A 21,036-nucleotide genomic window follows, 5' to 3' on the forward strand; every position below is an offset into this window, starting at 1 on the left:
AATTAGATTAGGGCCATGGGGACACAGGTCATCCGAGCTCTGATCTTCGCCATCACAGTTGTTACAATCGGCTCTTTCCAATTTGGCTATAACACTGGGGTCATCAATGCTCCTGAGATGATCATAAAGGAATTTATCAATAACACTTTGAGGGACCAGGCAAATACCCCTCCGAGACGTTGCTCACGTCCCTCTGGTCCTTGTCTGTGGCCATATTCTCCATTGTTGGTATGACTGGCTTCTTTTCCATTTGACTCTTTGTCAACCACTTTCACAGGTGCAATTCAATGCTTACCATCAACCTGTCGGGGGTCTCCGGTGGCTGCCTTATGGGATTGTGTAAAGTAGCTGAGTTGGTTGAAATGCTGATCCTGGGCTGCTTGGTTATTGGCCTCTTCTGCGGACTGTGCACAGGTTTTGTACCGATGTACATTGGAGAGATCTCACCTATTGCCCTGCAGGGTACCTTTGGCACTCTCAACCAGTTGGGCATCGTTGTCGGAATTCTAGTGGCCCAAATCTTTGGTCTGGAATTCATCCTTGGGTCTGAAGAGCTATGGCTGGTGCTATTGGGCTTTCCCATCCCTCCTGCTATCCTACAAAGTACAGCCCTTCCATTTTGCCCTGAAAGTCCCAGGTTTTTGCTCATTAACAGAAAAGAGAATGCTAAGCAGATCCTCCAGCGACTGTGGAGCACCCAGGATGTATCCCAAGACATCCAGGAGATGCAAGATGAGAGTGTAAGGATGTCACAAGAAAAGCAAGTAACCGTGCTGGAGCTCTTTAGAGTATCCAGCTACCGAGACCCAATCATCATTTCAATTGTGCTCCAGCTCTCTCGGCAGCTCTCTGGAATCAATGCTGTGTTCTATTACTCAACAGGAATCTTCAAGGATGCAGGTGTTCGAGACCATCTAGGTGTGTTTCATACTACCTTCACTGTAGTTTCCCTATTTCTGCTGGAAAGGGCAGGAAGAAGGACTCTGCATATGATAGGTCTTGGAGGGATGGCTTTTTGTTCCATGCTCATGACTGTTTGTTATTAAAGGATGAGTATAAAGGGATGAGCTTTGTCTTTATCAGGGCTATCTTGGTCTTTGTGGCCTTTGAAATTGGACCAGGTCCCATTCCCTGGTTTACTGTGGCCAAATTCTTCAGCCAGGGCTCCCGCTCAGCTGCGATGGCAATGGTCAGCTGCTCCAACTGTACCTCCAACTTCCTAGTCGGACTGCTCTTCCCCTCTGCTGCTTACTGTTTAGGAGCCTATGTTTTTATCATCTTCATCGGCTTCCTCATCACCTTCCTGACCTTTACCTTCTTCCAAGTCCCTGAGACCCGTGGCAGGACTTTTGAGGATATCACATGGGCCTTTGAAGGGCAGGCACATGGTGCAAATAGATCTGGGAAGGACGGCATCATGGAGATGAGCAGCACCCAGGCTGCTAAGGAGACCACCACCAATGTCTAACTCATGCCTCCTTCCACATCCCTCCCAGCATGGGAAAGCCACCTCTCCCTGAACGAAGGAGACACGTCATCAGGATGAACCCAGGACTGCTTCTGAATGCTGCTACTGATTCCTTTCTTATCCCATGCATTCCATGCACACCTCAAGGCTGGGGTTTGTTGGGTTTTCAATGGTTTTTTAAATATTTTATTTCCTAGACATTCTCTTCTGCTTAAGAGAGACCACGTGAACCTACCTTCATTTCAGGAGGCATTGGCCGCTTGGCATATGACAACTCGGCCAGCTTTTCCTTCCTTGGGTTCTAATATTGCCGCACTAGGGGATACAGGAGAGGAAAAGTAAGGCGCAGTTCCCCCAACCTCAGACTTATTAGGAAGAAGATACACACATGAGTGTGGAAGGCAGAGGGGCTTTATGTAAGAGCACCTTCCTCACTTCCATATAGCTCTACATGGCAAATTAACTTGAGTTTTATTTATTTTACCCTCTGGTTTAATTACATAATTTTTTTAGTTCTGGGATACAGGTGCAGAATGTGCAGGTTACATAGGTATACATGTGCCATGGTTGAAATGTTTATTTTTTTAAGTGTAATTTTGCCAAATAATAAAAACAGAAGGAAATTGAGATTAGAGGGAGGTGTTTAAAGAAAGGTTACAGAGTAGAAGATTTCATGCTGGAGAGGTTAGCATGCAATACAAAGAATTTAGGGAGAAACGTAGTTCATTATTGGAGGATATATTATGTGGTGCCTGAGATCTGCATGTTACCTCTTTTAACAATTTCTGTCCTGCAGATGGAAACTCTTAAGTTTAATTTCTCATAAAAGAATATAACTATATAATAGTTACTGATTTCCTTTGGAACTTTTTTCTTTAAGATAATAGTTTATATGTAGTAGTACTTGAAATCTAGGATTATTAACTAACATGGGCCTTGTAGTTAATGGTGGTTGATGGGTTCTAATTTTGAATGCAGGTGAGGGAAGGGAAAGTTATTTCCAGAAAGCGTGTTCCCCCTCACTGGACCAAACAGCCTCTCCTTATAGTATACTCATTACTTTTGAAGTAATCCCACCACCTACCTGGTGGTAGAGCCATCCAAATGAGAAACCTAAAATAATCGGTTCTTGGTAGAGATTCATTTCTCCATTTTGTTCTTTAGGAGATTTTAGGTGTTTTCTGTTTTATTTCAACTCATATCTTTAAAGGAATTCCCCAAAGAATGTTTATAGCTAACTTGGAATTTGTAACCTCAGCTCTGGGATTTTTTTCTGAACACTTATTATTTAAAGGTGGGTTGTTGCCTTTAGGGTCATGCCATGCTTGTCTATGTCTGTTACCTTGTCACTGTGGTCCTATGCCAAGTGCCCTTAGGAGGCCTGAATCTTTCCAATAGATCATGTTTGAAATAGTATGAGTCAATGTACAGTGTAGCCCACACTTGAGAGGATGAATATATGTGCACTGTCCCTTTGCTCTGGATGGAAATAGGTTATGGTTGACTTATTTTTTTCAGTGTTTGTTCCTACTGCCCCTTTTTCATATGTTGCTCAATTTCTCTTTCCCTTCTTGGTGCTAACACATCTCAGACCCTTTAGCCAAACCCTTGCCAAAAGCAGTATTTTAGTTCGCAGTTTTCAACTGTTTCCGCTGGTCATGGAGATTTCAAATAAAAATGCACATAGCTATGGAGTGGGGTTTAGCTGGAAAAGGTGACCTTCTTCCAACTTCACGTCAACTTCTGGCTCCTCAAACAGTAGGTTGGCAGTTAGACAGGGAAGTTGTTTTCCCATTTCTCACTGAGTAGATAGTGAATATTTCCATATGGATTTTCTATTATTAATGTTACCCTGATTATTTGTTTTAAAATAAAAATTCTGAATGTACACACACACAAAAAAAACTCTAAATGTTCCATATATCTAATTTATGCTTACCTTTGGCTGCGGCATGAACCACAGCAGCCTGAGAGATAACCTGGTAAGTTTCAAAACCCAAATAAGACAAAGCTGAGAGTAAAAGGCCTCTTTTGAAAGTTCCTGGGTTTCCCATTACCTATGGAAACAATTATGTTAAGAGTTACAAACTTTGAAAATTTGAAGGTACTGCTACCCCAAGCAAAAATTACATTAATCTTCTCCCATCCCCAAAGCAATCGATCACGATATTGGAAGCTTAAAAATTACTTCATCAAAATCTGTAGTAAAACTATCTCAAAGTGTATCTTATTAAGAAAAAGATATCGCCTGGAGTCGTAGCTCATCTAAAAATCACACTCCTGCTGGAAAGGAAGAGCTACAACTTATTTGCAAATGCATGAATATTGCAAATTGCATGAAGTAAAATATGAGACACCAACACATAATAAAAATGAATCTTACAGACAAGATTAAGAACACAGACAAGAATAATATAGTAATCTTACAGACAAGTAATATAGTAATTACTACATATAAAAAATGTACATGGCTAACTTTTAAATTTTTTTGTAGAGACAGGGTCTCACTGTGTTGCCCAGGTTGGTTTCAAACCTCTGGACTCAAGCAATCCTTCCGCCTCGGCTTCCCAAAGTGCTGGGATTACAGGCTAATCCAAGGGGCCAGGTCTAAAATGGGACTTAAAACTCATTGTTCTAATTTGAAAACTTAAGGCTAAGTAGTTTCATACTTAGAACTCCTCCCATCTCTCCGCCTATATTATCTATCACCTCCCCATTTGGTCATAAATTTCCAAGGAAAGGGAATGTGCCTAACTTTTAACCACCCCTCCCCACCATCAGTCCCATAATAATTCTGAAAGATTTTAACTGAGCAGTTAAAAATTTGAGTTTAAAATAATGAAACACCTAGTTCATGTGAAATATGTCATATATACTAATGCTATTCCCCAATTCCCTGACAAGAATAAACAGAGACCCACGAGCAGTCTAATACCAGAACTGAGACTACAACATGCCGACATCCTTCATTGACGTCATGCAGATAAAACAGGCAACTCAGAAATAATCATTTTTAAACAAAAACCTAAACAGGATGAAATCTCTGCTTCTGAGTTGTAGAATTTTTTAAATCACACCCCACACTTATCAAAGTCTGAAAGTTGCAGCCTCAAGCGCTGTTGCTGTATCTGTCATCGCCTACAGTGAGAATCATTGCACAGCGCTCAAGGTTCTTTCCCGTCCTGTTCTGTTTCGCACAGGATGGGCAGGTAGGAGGCAGCTTCCGGGGCGCGTGGGGGCAAACCCCACTCCTTCTCTGACAGCCCCAGCTTAGGATAGTGAAGGTTTGCAAAATGGAAGGGACCTGGCCAAGCGCTCCAGGCACAGTGGCCCCGAGTTCCTTCCTCGGTTCACCACATTCCCGTACGACCTTAGGCAGCGCGGGGCCGCCAACCCTGAAGAAGTTAAGGGAGAGCAGGAACCCACTGGGTAGGAGGTGGGGAGCGGGAGCCAGGACCGCGGAGGTACCTCAAAGCCACGGAATCGACAGCGGCCGCAATGCCCACGGCTGCCCGAAGTCCCCGCAGGGAGCCGAGGCCCCGGGGCGGCTCCACGTCGCAATGGCAGAAAGCGCCACAGTCGAGCGGCCAGGGCCATGACCTGCAATTCGCTGGCTAATCCTGCACTACTTCAGGCAGCTACCGAGGCGGGCGGGCCTAAAGGAGCCACAGCTCTTCCGGAGAGAACCGCGTCCACCCGCCTACTATCCAGCACCTCTTCCGCCCCCATGGTTTCCGGACCACGGGCTTAGGGGGAGGGAAATACCCCGAGTGGGTGGGACTTAGTGGATCTTCCGCGCCTGCGTCTAGCGGACTGAGGCGGTGAGAGCGCTCTCTTCAGGCTCACTGACTTGTTTCTGCTCCATGTCTTCAGAGGTTTGGGCACAAGGATAAGTCGCCAGAACAGAACTGAAAGCTCAGAAATAGACCCAAGAATAAAAAAAAATTGTCATTTTAATTTGTCATTAATTTGTCATTGAATCTTGGCACTTGTGAGTCTTTTTTTGGAAATAAATAATTGGAAGAATTAAGTTGCCCAACATGAAGAAGGGAAAGGAAGAGACTGAGCGACTTAAGGGGGTAGATTCAAGAAAGAGTCCAGAGCAGAGGAACAAAAAATGCAAAGCGTTTTGGGAAGAACTAGCGGAAGGAGGCCTCTGGACAGGATATTGATCCCTTTTAATGCTAGGGCATGTGTAGTAAAAAAAATAAATAAATAAAAATTTTAGAAAAACCTAGTCTCCCCTAAAATTCTTCAATAAGATGTTTTACTTACTCGAGCAAAGTATTTTATTTTTCTAGAGTGAAATAAAATTTCTTGCTCAAGTGGAATTCGTTTGTGGGAAAATGAAGAGGTTTTGGATCCTACTTGATGCCTGATGGTGGGTGGAAACACAGACTGCAAATGGAGTACCTACTACAGGTTTCACAAAAAATGTTATGGGTAATAAGGGAGGCGAGTCATGGTTTTAAAAAATTAGGTTGCATTTCTATGGTACTTTTAGCACTGTATAGAGAATTAATACATAATTGTATTGATCTTCCAAACTACCTTGTGAAGTAACTGGTATCCCAGGTTTACAAATGAAAAAACTGTAGCTCAAAGAGATGTATTAACCTAACCAAGGATATGTTATAAGACAGGAATCCATGTCTTTCTACTCTTGAGTCTAGTGCTCCTTCTACTATATGATTGCTACTTCCACTAGTTCCCATTAAATCAGCTGTATTTCTTTAGGATTATGTCTTTAAAGTCTATCTTTAAATATATAGATCTCCTTCCCAATTTCTGAAACCTAGCCTTTTTTTCCCAAAGACAGAATCACTTTTATTTTACGCATTTCTACTGGTAGCTACCCCTTCAATATTGCTAAATGTTTATGCCACTGGATACCATGATAACACTGAAATTAAATTTCTGATATCTCTGCTAGAGTGAATTTGTAATTAAGTTTTCAGCTTTGAAAAAAAAAAATTAGATCCTAAGAAAAGTTGCAGGAATGCCCATATATTCTTCAGCTAGATTCAGCCATTGTTAACTTTCTCTCACATTTGGTTTACCATTTCTTTATATATATTACCTATAATATGCATATTATATTCCTAGTATTTTCTGTTGTTAGGCCTTTTGAGAGTAGATTACAGATATCATGACTCTTCAGTCTTAGAAACAAGACATTCCCTTATTTAGTCTCAGTGTAATTATCAAATTCAGGAAATTGAAATTGACAGAATACTATTATTTAATATACAAATTTTGTTTACTTCCCAATGCTGTCCTTTATGCTAATGATTTTTTTTTTCTAAATTCAAGATCAAATCTTGATAACATCTTGCATTTGTTATGTTTCTACTTTCTTTAAATCTTTAAATTGTCAGCCTTGGTCTTTCATGACATTAGTATTTTTTAAATGTATAGTCCCATTAGTTTAAAGCAGGGTTTCTCAACCTTGGCACAACTGAACTTTTGGGCTGAAGAATTCCTTCAGCCTCTGTCAAGCCATCAGATGATTACAGCCTTGGCCAAAATCTGACTGCAACATCAAGAGAGACGATAAGCCAGAACCACCCAGCCAAGCCACTTCTAAATTCCTAAACCACAGAAGCTATGACAGATAATAAATGATTGTTCCTGTTTTAAGCCACTAAATTTGGTGTTATCTGTTACAGAGCAACTGATAACTAATACAACAGCCGAGTAAAGCATAGAGAGTTTGAGTGTGGAGTTTCAGAGGAAAGGTGTGGAAGTTTGATAACCTTAACGATATAGGCCGGGCGTAGTGGCTCACACTTGTAATCCCAACACTTCAGGAGGCCAAAGCCGGGGAATAGCTTGAGCCCAGGATGTTCAAGACCAGCCTGGGCAACATAGTGGGACTCTGTCTCTACAAAAAAATGTTTCTGTTTGTTTGTTTGTTTCTTGTTTTTTAATTTGCTGCATGTGGTGGTACATGCTGTAGTCCCAGCTACACAGCAGGATGAGCTGGGAGGATCATTTGAGCCCAGGTGTCCGAGGTTGCAGGGAGCAGTGATCACGCCACTGTACTCCAGTCCAGGCAATAGAGTGAGACACCGTCTTTAAAAAAAAAAAAAAGAAAGAAAAAAAGAAAAGTGGCCAGGCCCAGTGGCTCACGCCTGTAATCCCAACACTTTGGGAGGCCGAGGCGGGCAGATCACGAGGTGAGGAGATCCAGACCATCCTGGCCAACATAGTGAAACCCCGTCTCTACTCAAAATACGAAAAAAGGTCAGGCGTGGTGGCTCACCCTGTAATTTCAGCACTTTGGGAGGCCAAGACAGGTGGATCATGAAGTCAAGAGATCGAGACCATCCTGGCTAACACTGTGAAAACCTGTCTCTACTGAAAATACAAAAAAGTAGCTGGCTGTGGTAGCACGCACCTGTAATCCCAGCTACTTGGGAGGCTGAGGCAGGAGAATCACTTGAACCCAGGAGTCGGAGGTTGCAGTGAGCCGAGATCACGCCACCGCACTCCAGCCTGGTGACAGAGTTAGACTCCATCTCAAAAAAAAAAAACAAAAACAAAAACAAAAAACAAAGAGAGAGAGAAAATACAGATGGAATTCAAAGCTCTGAGACTAAGGCTGGGCGTGGTGCCTCATGCCTATAATTCCAGCACTACTTTGAGAGACTGAGGCCAGTGGATTTCTTGAGCTCAGGAATTTGACACCAGCCTGGGCAACATGGTGAAACCCCCTATCTACAAAAAGTACAAAAATCAGCCAGATGCCGTGGCTCATGCCTGTAGGTCCCAGCTACTTCAGGAGGCTGAGGTGGGAGGATCACTTTAGCCTGAGAGGTTGAAGCTGTGGTGAATCATGTTCGCACCACTGCGTCCCAGCCTGGGAGACAGCAAGAACCTGTCTCAAAAAAAAAAAAAAAAAGCTATAAGACAGGATGAGGTAATTAAAAATGTGACTGAAAGAGTGAAGATAGAAAGATGAGGATCAAAATACATAGGAGAAAGAATATTTTGTGAATATCTCATTCATTTTAACATGCATTTAACTCTCCACCAGGTGTTGTTTTATTTCTAGAACCTTGTTAGGCTTGGTATCTAATTCAACACATGTTAAATTAATGGGTGAATGAATAAGAACAAAAGTAGAATGGGATTTAGACTCTAGTTAAGGAGAATGAATAAATACATTGAATAGCTATGGCACTATGTATTTAAATGATAGATTGCTGTCTGGATACTAAAAGTACAAAACTATCCCCTTGCCTCCACTCTTTCCCTATTTTAGTGGAAAGAAAAGTTTTGAAGGTTAGGTATGGATACTATATATTCTGGGAAATTTGAAATTTGCAATCCAATTAGTGGTGCCTGAGAACGTCCATTTACATATGAAGGCAGAATCAAAAACAGAGCCAGAAACCTTTAGTAAAAACAAGAACACTTGTAGTACCTCCCCAGTACACTTCAGCAACAAAGGCCTTGTTTCTGCACTTGCAGTTTGTTCTTGTCTTTTTGCCCCTGCTATCATTCCTGTGCCCCAGATATTTGCATAACTGGCTGCTTCCTATTTTTCAAATCTCAGGTCAAATGCCATCTTAGAGAGCTCTTTTCTGATGCCCAGTCTAAATAAGCTCACACTATCCTCAAGTTCCTCTAACACATCACCCTGCCTTAACTTTCATCATGGCACTTCTGGCTGTCTGAAATCTCATTTTGTCTTTAACAACTAACTTATCATTCGACCTTCCTGTAGGATAGAAGTTCCTATCTGTCTTGCTCACAAGTATAGAACAATGAACATAGTAGGCAATCAGGATGTGTTTGCTGAATAAATAAATGAATCCTCACTGGCACTGACATGATTTTAAAAATGTTTAATTTGCAGGCCAGGTACGGTGGCTCACACCCGTAATCCCAGCACTCTGGGAGACCAAGGCTGGCAGATCACTTGAACTCAGGAGTTCGACACCAGCCTGGGCAACATAGTGAGACCCCATTTCTTAAAAATAAATAAAATAAAAATGTTTAGTTTGCATTTTTTGGATTAAGAGTAAAGTTTTTACTTAGGAATGTCTATGTTTCCTCATTTGATACCCTTTCCATTTCTTCTGTAATTAAAAAAAATAAAACCTTCACCCATTTTTCTATTGAGTGTGTTTTTTTTTTTTTTCTTATCAATTTAAATGAACTTAAGAGGCCAGGCGCGGTGGCTTACGCCTGTAATTACAGCACTTTGGGAGGCCGAGATGGGTGGATTACCTGAAGTTGGGAGTTCAAGACCAGTCTGACCAACATGGAGAACCCCGTCTCTACTAAAAATACATAATTAGCTGGGCATGGTGGCAGGTGCCTATAATCCCAGCTACCCGGGAGGCTGAGGCAGGAGAATCGCTTGAACCCGGGAGACGGAGGTTGCGGTGAGCTGAGATTGCGCCATTGCATTCCAGTTTGGGCAACAAGAGCGAAACTCCATCTCAAAAAAATAAAAATAAAAAATCAATGAACTTAAGATACTAACTCTGTCAGGTTTGGGACCAATATTTTTCCTAATGTGTTTTATTGATTTCGTCCCTGTTTCCTTGGGAAGAAGTTCTAAATTATCGAGCAGTCATGTATCAATATTTTCCATAGCGTTTTGTTTAGTTGCAGGCAGCATGGAGTAGCAAGCAGTCCAGCCTGCACTTTGAGGTTAGTTTACTTATAATCTGTGACTTCAGAAAAGTAGGCCAATTATTTAGCTTTCAAATCTCATGTTACTCAAATGCAGTTTTCATTTGTAAAATGGGGATACTGGCACCAAATACATCACAAAATCATGAGGATTAAAGGTATTGAAGGATATAAAATGTCCTTGGTAGTGTGCACATTAAGAATGCCCTAAATAAGCATATAAGCATGGTTAAGAGCTAAGATGTATTTCGCTATTTTCATGTTGATAATTTGTCTTAGCAACTTTTTTTTTCTTTTTTGAGACAGGGTCTGTCACCCACGCTGGAGTGCAGAGGCACGAACATGGCGCACTGCAGCCTGAGCCCGTGGTCCTCCTGCCTCAGCCTCACGTGTAGCTAGGACCACAGTCGCGTGCCTCCATGCCCAGCTTTTTTTTTTTTTTTACTTTTTGTAGCGGTGGAGGGGGTCTCATTTTTTTGCCCCAGGCTGGGCTGGTCTCCAACTCCTGGGCACAAGCCATCCTCCCACCTCTGCCTCCCAAAATGTTTGGATTACAGGTGTGAGCCACGGCGCCCAGTCTTCTCAGTTCAGATATGGTATAAATTTTCACAAATATTTAAATTATTTAATCCTTAAGGAATTTATTTTGGTGCACCAAACCACTTACCTTAAAGTCAGTTTTGCCTTTTCAGTAAGCGACTGGCCCCCAGAGTAGCTTTGAAGCGCCAGCCTACTGGCAGGGAGCGGACCTGCAGCCCAGAGTCAGCTCCCTGCAGATGGGCGGATCCTCGCGCAGGCTGTGCGGGGCGGGGCGCACACTGGACTCGCCCCCCCGCTCCCCGCCCCGTCCCGCCCCCTTGCTCTGCCAGTCCGGCCCTAGGTTCTGAATCTCTGCGGTCCCGGCGGCGCTCCCGACGCTGCTGGCCTGTTCTCCACCGTCGCTCGACTTCCACCTCTAAGACTCGCACGTGAGTGCGGGCCTCTCCCAGTTCCTGGGCCGGTGAGGCAGCAGCCCAGCAACCGTACCGCCTGGGGAAAAGGGAAAATCCTGGCCTGGAGAATCCAAGCCCGCAGGCTCCGTGCGGCAGGTCCCGCCGGGCCTTGGTGCTGGAAGTACTCCGTAGCCGGGGATCGGCAGGTCGCGCGGGGGGCTCCCGAGCTAGGTCGCGGCCTGGCGGGGCCCAAGCACCGCCGGCGCCTCCTGGAGGAGCCGGGACTCGGGGCTCAGCTCTGGGCCGCAAGGCCCCGCCTGGGCCTGGCGCTCGCGCACCTGGGGCTAGTGATAGGCCGGGATCCACCCTCCTTCCCTGGGCGGAGAGGGTCGGGCTTGTGGCCCAGAGAAGGGTGACAGGCTCCGAAATCACTGCAGCACCACGCAGGGAGAGGGATAAGGTACCCACACCACGTCAGTGGTGAAGCCAATGCCCAGTTGAGCGGGGGATGCGCGCTTCAGAACACCCGAGAAGCTGGCAGATGGGGTGGGAAGAGGTGATTCCTGATTTCAGAGTAAACAAGGAGGTTGTGAGAAGTAGTCTAGCAGCTCCCGTTTCTCCTCCAGCTTCAAGCTTCTTCTGTCTAGTGTTTTGGGTTCCCTACACCAGGATTGTGGAGGAAGCGCAGGGCCAGAACCCGTTGGGACCGAGCAGACCAACCGTTTATGCTGCGCTTAATGATCGTCTGCACTTTTTGCATATCCTTACCGTTGTCTTTTTGAGGCCGCCTCTATAATGGATAATCAAATAGAGGGAAGAGCGGGATTGAATATTGTAACTATTGATTGCAATGTCCCACAACAACTGTGCTAGACAGTTTTTGTATGTTAGCTTATTTAACGCTCCCAAGCACTTATTGAAGTGATGTTACTCTGTTTCATTCTCCAGGAAACTCAGGTTGAATAACTCATCGGATTACACAACTGGTAAGTGGTGGCGTTAGGGTTTGGAATTCAAATCCGTATGATTTTAAGGCACAGGCTTTATTGCTTAATGTAAAAGAACGTTATTCTTTGGGATAAGCCAGATACCTAGGTTTCAAATCTATGCTATGAGGGCTGTTAGCTGTATGACCTTGGGCAGGATACTTCACCTTTTAGGGCCCGTTTCTGCATTTGTGAAATAGAGATAAAATGTCACAAGGTTGCTATGAGAATTAAATTAGATCCTACTTGTAAAACATTTAGCAAAGTGGTTGGCACATAGTTAGTGGTAAGCTATATATAGTCACATATATCCTGATGTCATTAATTAAGGTTAGCAAAGTAGCTCTCTGTGTGTGCTGCCAGCCAGAGCCAAACACAACTTGTACAAGTCTAGGACATAGGTAGAGGGAAACAGCAAAGGATGGGAAACGAAAAGGGAATGAAAACAGATGACACATATAATGGCAATTATAATGACACCAGTAGATATCTCAGTCATTAGTCTGTGGTACCCAGGGCCATTTTTTGCCTTTGTGAGAATTTTTAAGAGGTCCGTTCCTTTTGGCTGATGAATTGGAAAAATACATCCCATTCTGGGCTGAAGAATTTCAAACTCTGGGACTGGATCATTTTGAGACTCTAGATGTGAGAGGGAGCTGAATTTTAGGACCCCACAGACCAAAAGGTGCCTGGCATAAACCCCGCAGTGAAGTCTGCAGTTCTCTTTTAGGATTTCTTCTCTCAGGTCTAGTCCCTGAAGAATGGGAAGGGAGAGGAGGCTCCAGTATGGGAGAAGCAAAAGAAGTGTTTGCCATTAAGGGTTGCGTAATGACTGGACACCTCTTCTAATTTTATCTATAACTGTGAACAGTTTATAGACAATGGTCTTCATTTTCACATAAGTTTATGACAACCTATTATACTTTTAAAATATTTTATTTTCTATGCTCTTTATGATGATATTACTGCTGCCCTGAGTATTTCCCTTGCAGCATCTGTTTCGGTACCTAGTTCATATTGTACTCCAACACCTATCAATTATTTTATTTACTTATTTATTTATTTTATAATAAAGATAAGGTCTTATTATGTTGCCCAGGCTGGTCTTGAATTCCTGGGCTCAAGTGATCCTCCTGCCTTGGCTTCCCAAAGTGCTGGGGTTACAGGTGTGAGCCACCACACCCAGCCTTATCAATTATTGGAATAGCTTTATCCATAGTTTTCTTTGCCCCCTTTATTTTTTGGTACTATCACTGGGCTTTTTTTCTAACTATTATTGTAGTTTTCTTTTTTTTCTCCTCTTCAGATGTTCTTTAGTCAGTGATTTATTATGCTAGAAAGTATGCCTGTTAGCAAAACTAAGAAAATAAATGTTAGACGTGAAAAATGATTATATGTCATTTGACCTTCAAAGATTCATAATGCCACCACTGCTCACCAAAGCATGATCTTTCAGGTGGATCTTTTAGCAAGACTCAATGTCACTTCTATTGGTTGTACTCAATGACCTGCAGGAGTCCTAACTAGAGCATTCCTTTACTGTTCCCACCATTACCTTCACCCTACAATCTAGCTTCCTTCCTCCCAATATTTTCCCTTCTTGTTCTTACTTGTGAGTGGGAATCATATTGGGGGTTTTTATGAAGAGACTGTTTATTCTTTTAATATAACAGCTTAGCAGTATGCAATCATAACTTTTTAAAAGACATTAAAATTCATCAGTATTATGGTCACATTGACCAATATGAATTAGGTGGATAGCATATTATTAGTAAGTGTCCTCATGAAAAAAATAGAAGGAAATACTACATACTGATTTTGGTAAATAATTTTGAAATGTCCTCTTGCAAATGGTTATATTATATCTAGTTCCTGTGAAAATTACCAGAGCAGCTGTGTGGTTTCTGCACACGTTGTTATCCGGCTATTTCACCTTCCCCGGCTTTTAGTTTACCATGCCTGTAGAATTTAAGGTGATGGTCAGTACTTGTTAAAAGAGGTATCTGCAACTGTAAAGAGGAACTTACTTATCTGTCCACATTTTCATGTTTATGTGTCAGAATTTTTTAAAAAGAAGTGAAAATTAACACAAATACTTCCTGATGATATTGTCAAAACAATTTTATAAAATATGTAAAATTGCACCCCACCTTCAGTACTTCTTGCTCTCCTTCTTTATTGTTCCCTGTAACACTTACTGCCACCTAACATACAATATATGTTACTTATTTGTCTTTATTGTTTTCTGCCTCCCTGCAGTGTAACTCACCTCTCCCTCATGGGGATGGTTGCCTGCTTTGTTTATTGTTGGCTCTCCAGCACCTTAGAACAGTGCCTGACACACAGTAGGCAATCTATAATATTTGTTCAATAAGTGTTGAATGAATTAATAGTACTATTAAACTGCTCATGACTGGGAAATATAAAGGGATTTGCCCTAAAATTAAAAACAGCTAAAATGTATGTGTTAAGTAACCAGGACATGAATATTCTTGAAATCAGGAAATGTATAAACATCTCAACAGTCTTTGCCCAATATACAAACTTTTTAAACCTTGGGAACCACGTGGTTGTAGTTGTTGCTGCTTTAAACTGAAGGCATTTTTATATGATTTGTTCACCGTGAACTAGAAAGGAGCACATAGTGATAAATTGTGAAGTGCTCAACTTGCCCAATTAAATATACGTGTTCCCCTACAAAGAGAAGGAAAGGAGTCAAATTTTAGAAAGCATGCATTTAGAGTTGGGGCCTAGTGGACACCAGGGCAGGTGAGAGGTTCTGATGGCTGGTTCAACATCTGGGAAATTCCAGAAGGGGGAAAATTCTTAATGTGCTCTGAGGGAAATGAGAACCCCAGGAGACTTCAGTCTCCGCAGGTTGGTGTGCCTTAATATCAGATCCAGCCTGCCTGCTGCACAGCTGGCCAGCAGCTTTACTTAGGCCTTATAATGAAAAACTTTTCAACTGAACACTTGGGATTTTCAGGTAGGGGATGCGGCTCTGATTTTCATTGAGGGTAAAAGATGATTCACTTTGTAGACATGTATTTCATAGCTAGCTTTGCCAACATGCATGTTGCATAAAGTGAGGCAATAGTGAGATGTTGCCACTGCTTCTTTTTTTCTTAAGCCAGTCAAATTTAGCAGTAGGGGATTGTATACCAATTTTAGTGACACTGATGTTAGTAACTTCTTATTTGTAACTTTTTAATTTTAATTTTATTTTTTCTGCTTATGTAGCTAATAAGTTCTGATAACCCTTCTTTTTTTAAAAAAATTTTATTTATTTATATATGAGATGGGGCCTGATTCTGCCACCCAGGTTGGAGTGCAGCAGCTTGATCTCGGCTCACTGCAACCTCCACCTCCCAGGCTCAAGCAATACCACCTCAGCCCCCAGAATGACTGGCACCACAGGCACACCCCACCATGCCCGGCTAATTTTTGTATTTTTGTAGAGACAGGGTTTAGCCATGTTGTCCAGGCTGCTGTTGAACTCCTGAGCTCAAGCCATCTGCCTGCCTCAGTCTCCCAAAGTGCTGGGATTATAAGGATCAGCCACCATGCCTGGCCCAACCCTGCTTCTATTAATAACTTTTATTAATACCTCACTAAATGAACCTATGATGAACTGTTCATTTGATGGGCTTGAAAATACAATCAGTGATACTTCTAAAATGTATATACAGTAACCAAGGGATTAGAAAAGTGGTATAACCTGAAACACATTTTAAGTAAACTTTGTAGCCAGTTATGAATCATGGAATAGAACAATATCAGGATTTTCTAGAGAAATTAATGAAGGGTCCTTAGTTGATTGCTTACTTTGTAATGATAAAGACAAGGTAAAACTGCACCTACTTTTTATTTTTGAAGTTAGAGTGATAACATATCAACCTTTTCATGTTAACTCCTGCTTTCCTCAGTTCTACATGTTCAAGCATCAGCAATGGTATCACTATTTAGATTTTGCTCAAGATAGTTTAAGAATCTGGAAACTTTTTAAAGTGTGGCTAAAAGCTGATTTATTTTGCTGTCATGATAGATGCTAAGAGCTTAATAATGTGAGATTTCATGGATGCTAATAAAATTTATTTCCTTATTGTGCTGCATCTACTTAATAGACTGGGCCCTGTGTTTTGTTTGTTTATTTAAGTCATCTGAGCACTTAATAACAATTTTGAGCCAAGATATCTAACTAGTGGAGAAGTTTCTAGATACTTTTTTTTCAGATATTTTGTTTGTTTGTTTTGAGACAGAAATTGGCTCTTTTTGCCCAGGCTGGAGTGCAGTGGCACGATCTTGACTCACTGCAACCTCCGCCTCCTTGGTTCAAGCGATTCTCCTGCCTCAGCCTCCTGTGTTGCTAGGATTACAGGCGGACGCCACCACGCCCAGCTAATGTTGTATTTTCAGTAGAGACAGGTTTTACTATGTTGACCAGGATGGTTTTGAACTCCTGACCTCAGACAATCCGCCCACCTCGGCCTTCCAAAGTGCTAGAATTACAGGCACGAGCCACCGTGCCTGGCTCCAGATATAGCTTTTTTGATAGAGATGGAGACTGAGTTTGGAAAACTTTATCCTTTTTCTTCCATTTCTCCTTTTTGTCCTTATAAATATTCTGATGTTTTCTACTCATTTTTAAAAATCCTTTAGTACCACTTCCTAAACAAGTTACATATTCACTGTAATTAAATCAGGGTCAGGGTACATTAATGGAAAAGACCTTAGTAATTACTTAAAGAAAGGGATTGACTCAACTCTTAGTTTTAACAGCTGAAGGCTGGACGCAGTGGCTCACGCCTGTAATCCCAGCACTTTGGGAGGCCAAGGTGGGTGGATTGCAGGCAGATTACCTGAAGTCAGGAGTTCGAGACCAGCCTGGTCAACATGGTGAAACCCCGTCTCTACTAAAAATACAAAAATTAGCTGGGCCTGGTGGCGGCGCCTGTAATCCCAGCTACTCAGGAGGCTGAGGCAGGAGAATCATTTGAACCCAGGAGGGGGAGGTTGCAAGTGAGCCAAGATCGCCATTGCACTCCAGCCTGGGCGGCAAGAGTGAAAGTCCATCTCAAAAAAAAAAAATATTTAACAGCTGAAAAAACCTGAGGCCCAGAGAAGTGGGGCAACTGATAGGCAACTGATGTTGCCTAAATGCCCACCATTGTGGTGTGACTAACACAGAGCCAGTCTCTTTTTTTTTGTTTTTTCGAGATGGAGTCTTGCTTTGTCGCCCAGGCTGGAGTGCAGTGGCACAATCTTGGCTCACTGTAACCTCCACCTCCCGGGTTCAAGCAATTCTCCTGCCTCAGCCTCCCAAGTAGCTGGGACTACAGTGCACTATGCCCAACTAATTTTTATGTTTTTAGTAGACACAGGATTTCGCCATGTTGACCGGGCTGGTCTCAAATTCCTGACCTTAGGTGATCTGCCTGTGTTGGCCTCCGAAGTGCTGGGATTATAGGTGTGAGCCACCACGCCCAGCCCAGTCTATTTCTTTTGACACCTGATCCAGTGATTCTTCCTTTTTGTTTCTTTTTTTGTTTTGTTTTATGTATGTTTGTGCTTGACCTTATTCCCTATCTTCATTTCTAGTATCCTGTGGTAGTGATTAAAAAAATAAATCTGGGCATCACTTTCTTACTAAATACAGAACAAGCTTAGTTTCAATTCTTTTAATGTGAGTTTTTTACTCTCAGAGTCTGGGTATTAAGTGCAGTATATTTCTGAGAATAAGTGTTGCTGCTCTAAGATGATCTAACAGCACCTACGTACATGGTAGACCTGTGTGTGTAGAGACACACTAGCAAGGAGAACATGCTTTCTTAGTCTTAAGTAATTTACAATTTAATGGGTTATCTTGAAGAGGAACTGCTATAAGATAAATAAAGTATAAGCCATTCCAGTTCTTCCATTCTTTGGCAAGCTTTTGTTAATCTGGTTACATTTGTTTAAGAACCATATAACTAGTTTTAGCCTCAGTATTAATCTTGTAATTTTAAAGATATTATTTTATTAATTTGTGTCGGACTGAATATTACTTTTGATATTAACATGCCAAAAGGAAATTAATTAGAGAATATTGCTGTTATACTAAGTAACTATTTTTTGATATTGTTTTTAATTGAAAAATCATAATTGTGTGCATCTATGGAGTTTATTTATTTTTACGAATACTGTTTTTACTTGACAGCTAAGTAACTATTAATTAGAGGCTTTAGTGCCCTGGAGGGATTTTGGCATAAAGGGGAAAATACGTGGGTTTATGCTGTGGTGCTGACACTTAGTAGCTTTGTGATCCCATGTAAGTAATTTAACCTTTTTGAAGAAATTTGTATTTTTTTCTTAGTAGATATTATGCATTATTTTGAAGATTAAAAATGTGCTGAAAATTATCAACATATTCTGGGTCAATCAATTCAGACACTGGAGTGCCTTATATTAAAGTCATATCTGTGACACATGGACCTTTCACCATGTAGTAATCATTATCCTGCCTAACTCACAGAGTTTTTGTAAGGTTCAGAAGATAATATATTATTTGGAAGCACTTTGAAAACTGTAAAAGAAATAATATCTGTCTAGTTGTATGGAATTATTGCCTATTTTTTCTTTCCCCTTATTCTTCTACTCCCCACTCTCTCACTGTGTACCCTTAAATGTAAGGGTGAAAAAGAAATCCAGTAGTCAGTAGCAATAAGATTGCACTTTTTTTTATAGTGGAGTATAGTTTTAATCGTCAGTAAAAGTAGAAATCTCTGGGGACCTTCTTCAGCTCCAAGAGCACTAATTGTTCTCTGACTGTACCACACAATTTTATACTCTTGTATACTCTTTCTGTGTATACATAGTTAGCTAAGTAGCTAAGTATTTATTTTGTTTTTGCCTCCTCCCCAAACCCCACTTTTGGAACACCTAGAAAGTATTCAATAAGTAATTGTTTTGTGAATGGATCTCCCCAATTTGATTATAATGAGCTACAAGCTCTTCTGTTGCTGTATAATGTCCCTGCTGTCCTTAGCAAAATAATGGGTTTACAGAAACCTCGTAATAAATACAGTTGCTAGTTTGCCCTGGGAACTCTCAGGAACTTAGCAGCCTTGGGATTTATAGCCGTATTACCTGCTCTGCCCCCCCCCCCCTTTTTTTTTTAAGTAGGGGAACACTTATTACAGTTCTGAGCAACACAATAGGAGAAACACTGCCTAGGGTGTTTATTGCTGATGTTGCTGGGCCAGTTCCAGCTGCCCCAAGGTTGCCCTTGTGTGCTTTCAGTAGCGGTCAGGCAGGATGTACTGCGGAATAGCAGTTAGTGAATCATGGTATTAGAACCAGAAGGAACATCGGAGAATTTTTTACAGTAAGCCAGTCTCTTCATTTTTCAGCTGAAGACTGAAGGAACTTTACTAAAGGGATTGGTAGATGGGCACTGACTTCTCCTTCACAATTGTTTTAGGACACATTTTGAGTCACTGACATGAGCCTGCGCTCCCCTCACCTGCGTACCTTATTTAAGCTCAAGGTTGACTATTTTGCCAAATTAATTTTATGTAAATCCCAAAAAGTATTATTGTTTCAAGAAGCTTTTCATAAATAAGGATGAGAAAGCTGCTTTATGTCTTACTACTTAATAATAAGCCATCTATGCTGAGACAATCAATTAAAATCCCTGAGTCATTAATAAAATAATTGCTACAATTCATGGAGTGTCTATTATATGCTGAGCATGCTACAAACCTACAATTGTCAAGGTTTGTATTAAGTTTATTTTTCTATTTTAACCTTATTTTCATTGAAGGATAAATGTCAGGGTTTTTTAATATCCCCATTTTATAAATTAGGAAATTGAAATTCAGATAGATAATTTGGCAGAGGTGACACATCCAAATTAGTGGTGGGAAAGAAGTTTGAATGACACACACAGACTCCAAGTTATTGCTCTTTCTGCTACAAATAACCTGTGCCAGATGTCATGCTTCAGGAAGAAGAGGAAGTGGTAAAATATGATCGCTTCCCACAGTTCATAGTATATAGACAGAGTGATGAGCCACAAATACAAGTAACAATAGTGGAAAGAAAATAGAATCAGTGCCATGACAGCATGAGGGGTATCAGCAGGGTATCAGCAACAGCTGTATGAAGGAAGTATCATTTGAAGTGTTTGTTTTGTTTTGTTTTGAGATAGAGTCTCATTCCGTCACCCAGGCTGGAGTGCAGTGGTGCCATCTCGGCTCACTGCAACCTTCGCTTCCTTGGTTCAAGCGATTCTCCTGCCTCAGCCTCCCGAGTAGCTGGGATTACAGGCACCTGCCACCACACCTGGCTAATTTCTGTATATTTAGTAGAGACAGGGTTTCACCATGTTGATCAGGCTGAGTGTTGAACTCCTGACCTCAAGTGATCCCCTCCCTCGCCCACTGAAAGTACTGTGATTACAGGTGTGAGCCACCGTGCCCGGCCTGAAATGGATCTTGAAGAACTTGAATGGGCAGAGGTAGCTGTTCAGGTAGACTAGGGGTAGATATTGGCAGAGCCATGAATTCTAGGCTTAGTTTATTGGACTATCACATTTTAATCAGAAGTGATAAAATCATAATGTGAATGGAGAGAAAATGGCAGTGGGAATACCCATTAGGAGACTATTATGTTAGGCAGGTGACAGATACAGAAGACCTGAAGTTAAGGTTGTGACTCTGGGGACGGGGAAGGGGCTGTATCTCCATGTTGGGGAGAGATTTGGGTTTCTAGTAGGCAGAATCTCTGTGACATCTTTACTGGATAAATCTAAGAGTAGGTTTAAGGAGGAATGAGAAAAGAGAAAGTAGATAAGACTTCAGGATTTTCAGCCAGGGCATGGGAATGACCAGATGCCTTAAATTTCACATATCAGATACCACTTTAAATATTAAGTCTTAATTCTCAGTTCTTAGATTTATCTCTGTTATAATACTGATTCAGAACATTAGGGTGAATGGGAGAATGATTGATATATTTGGTA

General features: G+C 41.6%; 2 protein-coding genes and 1 pseudogene across 6 annotated transcripts in view; 2 read left to right on the forward strand and 1 right to left on the reverse strand.

The window, feature by feature from the left end:
• The window catches only part of RMDN1 (regulator of microtubule dynamics 1), a 37,258-nt gene extending 32,047 nt beyond the window's left edge, over positions 1-5,211 (reverse strand). For both annotated transcript variants that reach the window (XM_033202764.1, XM_033202763.1), the window contains exons 1-2: positions 4,937-5,211; positions 3,408-3,525 (exon numbers count right to left, since the gene is read on the reverse strand). In XM_033202764.1, the coding sequence (XP_033058655.1) occupies positions 3,408-3,525; positions 4,937-5,065 (247 nt within the window). In that variant the 5' untranslated portion in view covers positions 5,066-5,211. The remainder of the gene's footprint in view (positions 1-3,407; positions 3,526-4,936) is intronic.
• LOC117079141 lies at positions 16-1,547 on the forward strand (annotated as a pseudogene).
• A 5,752-nt stretch (positions 5,212-10,963) lies between the features above and the next one.
• Positions 10,964-21,036, forward strand: part of CPNE3 (copine 3) — a 57,022-nt gene continuing 46,949 nt past the window's right edge. The window contains exons 1-2 of one of the 4 annotated variants that reach the window (XM_033202766.1): positions 10,964-11,085; positions 11,998-12,035. The gene's annotated coding sequence lies outside the window, so the exon portion shown is untranslated. Of the gene's footprint in view, positions 11,118-11,368; positions 11,510-11,997; positions 12,036-21,036 lie in introns of those variants that run through there. The other 3 variants (XM_033202768.1, XM_033202765.1, XM_033202767.1) reach the window with 3 other exon arrangements.

This window comes from Trachypithecus francoisi, unplaced genomic scaffold (genome assembly GCF_009764315.1).
Source record: "Trachypithecus francoisi isolate TF-2019V2 unplaced genomic scaffold, Tfra_2.0 Lachesis_group7, whole genome shotgun sequence".
Classification (NCBI taxonomy): domain Eukaryota; kingdom Metazoa; phylum Chordata; class Mammalia; order Primates; family Cercopithecidae; genus Trachypithecus; species Trachypithecus francoisi.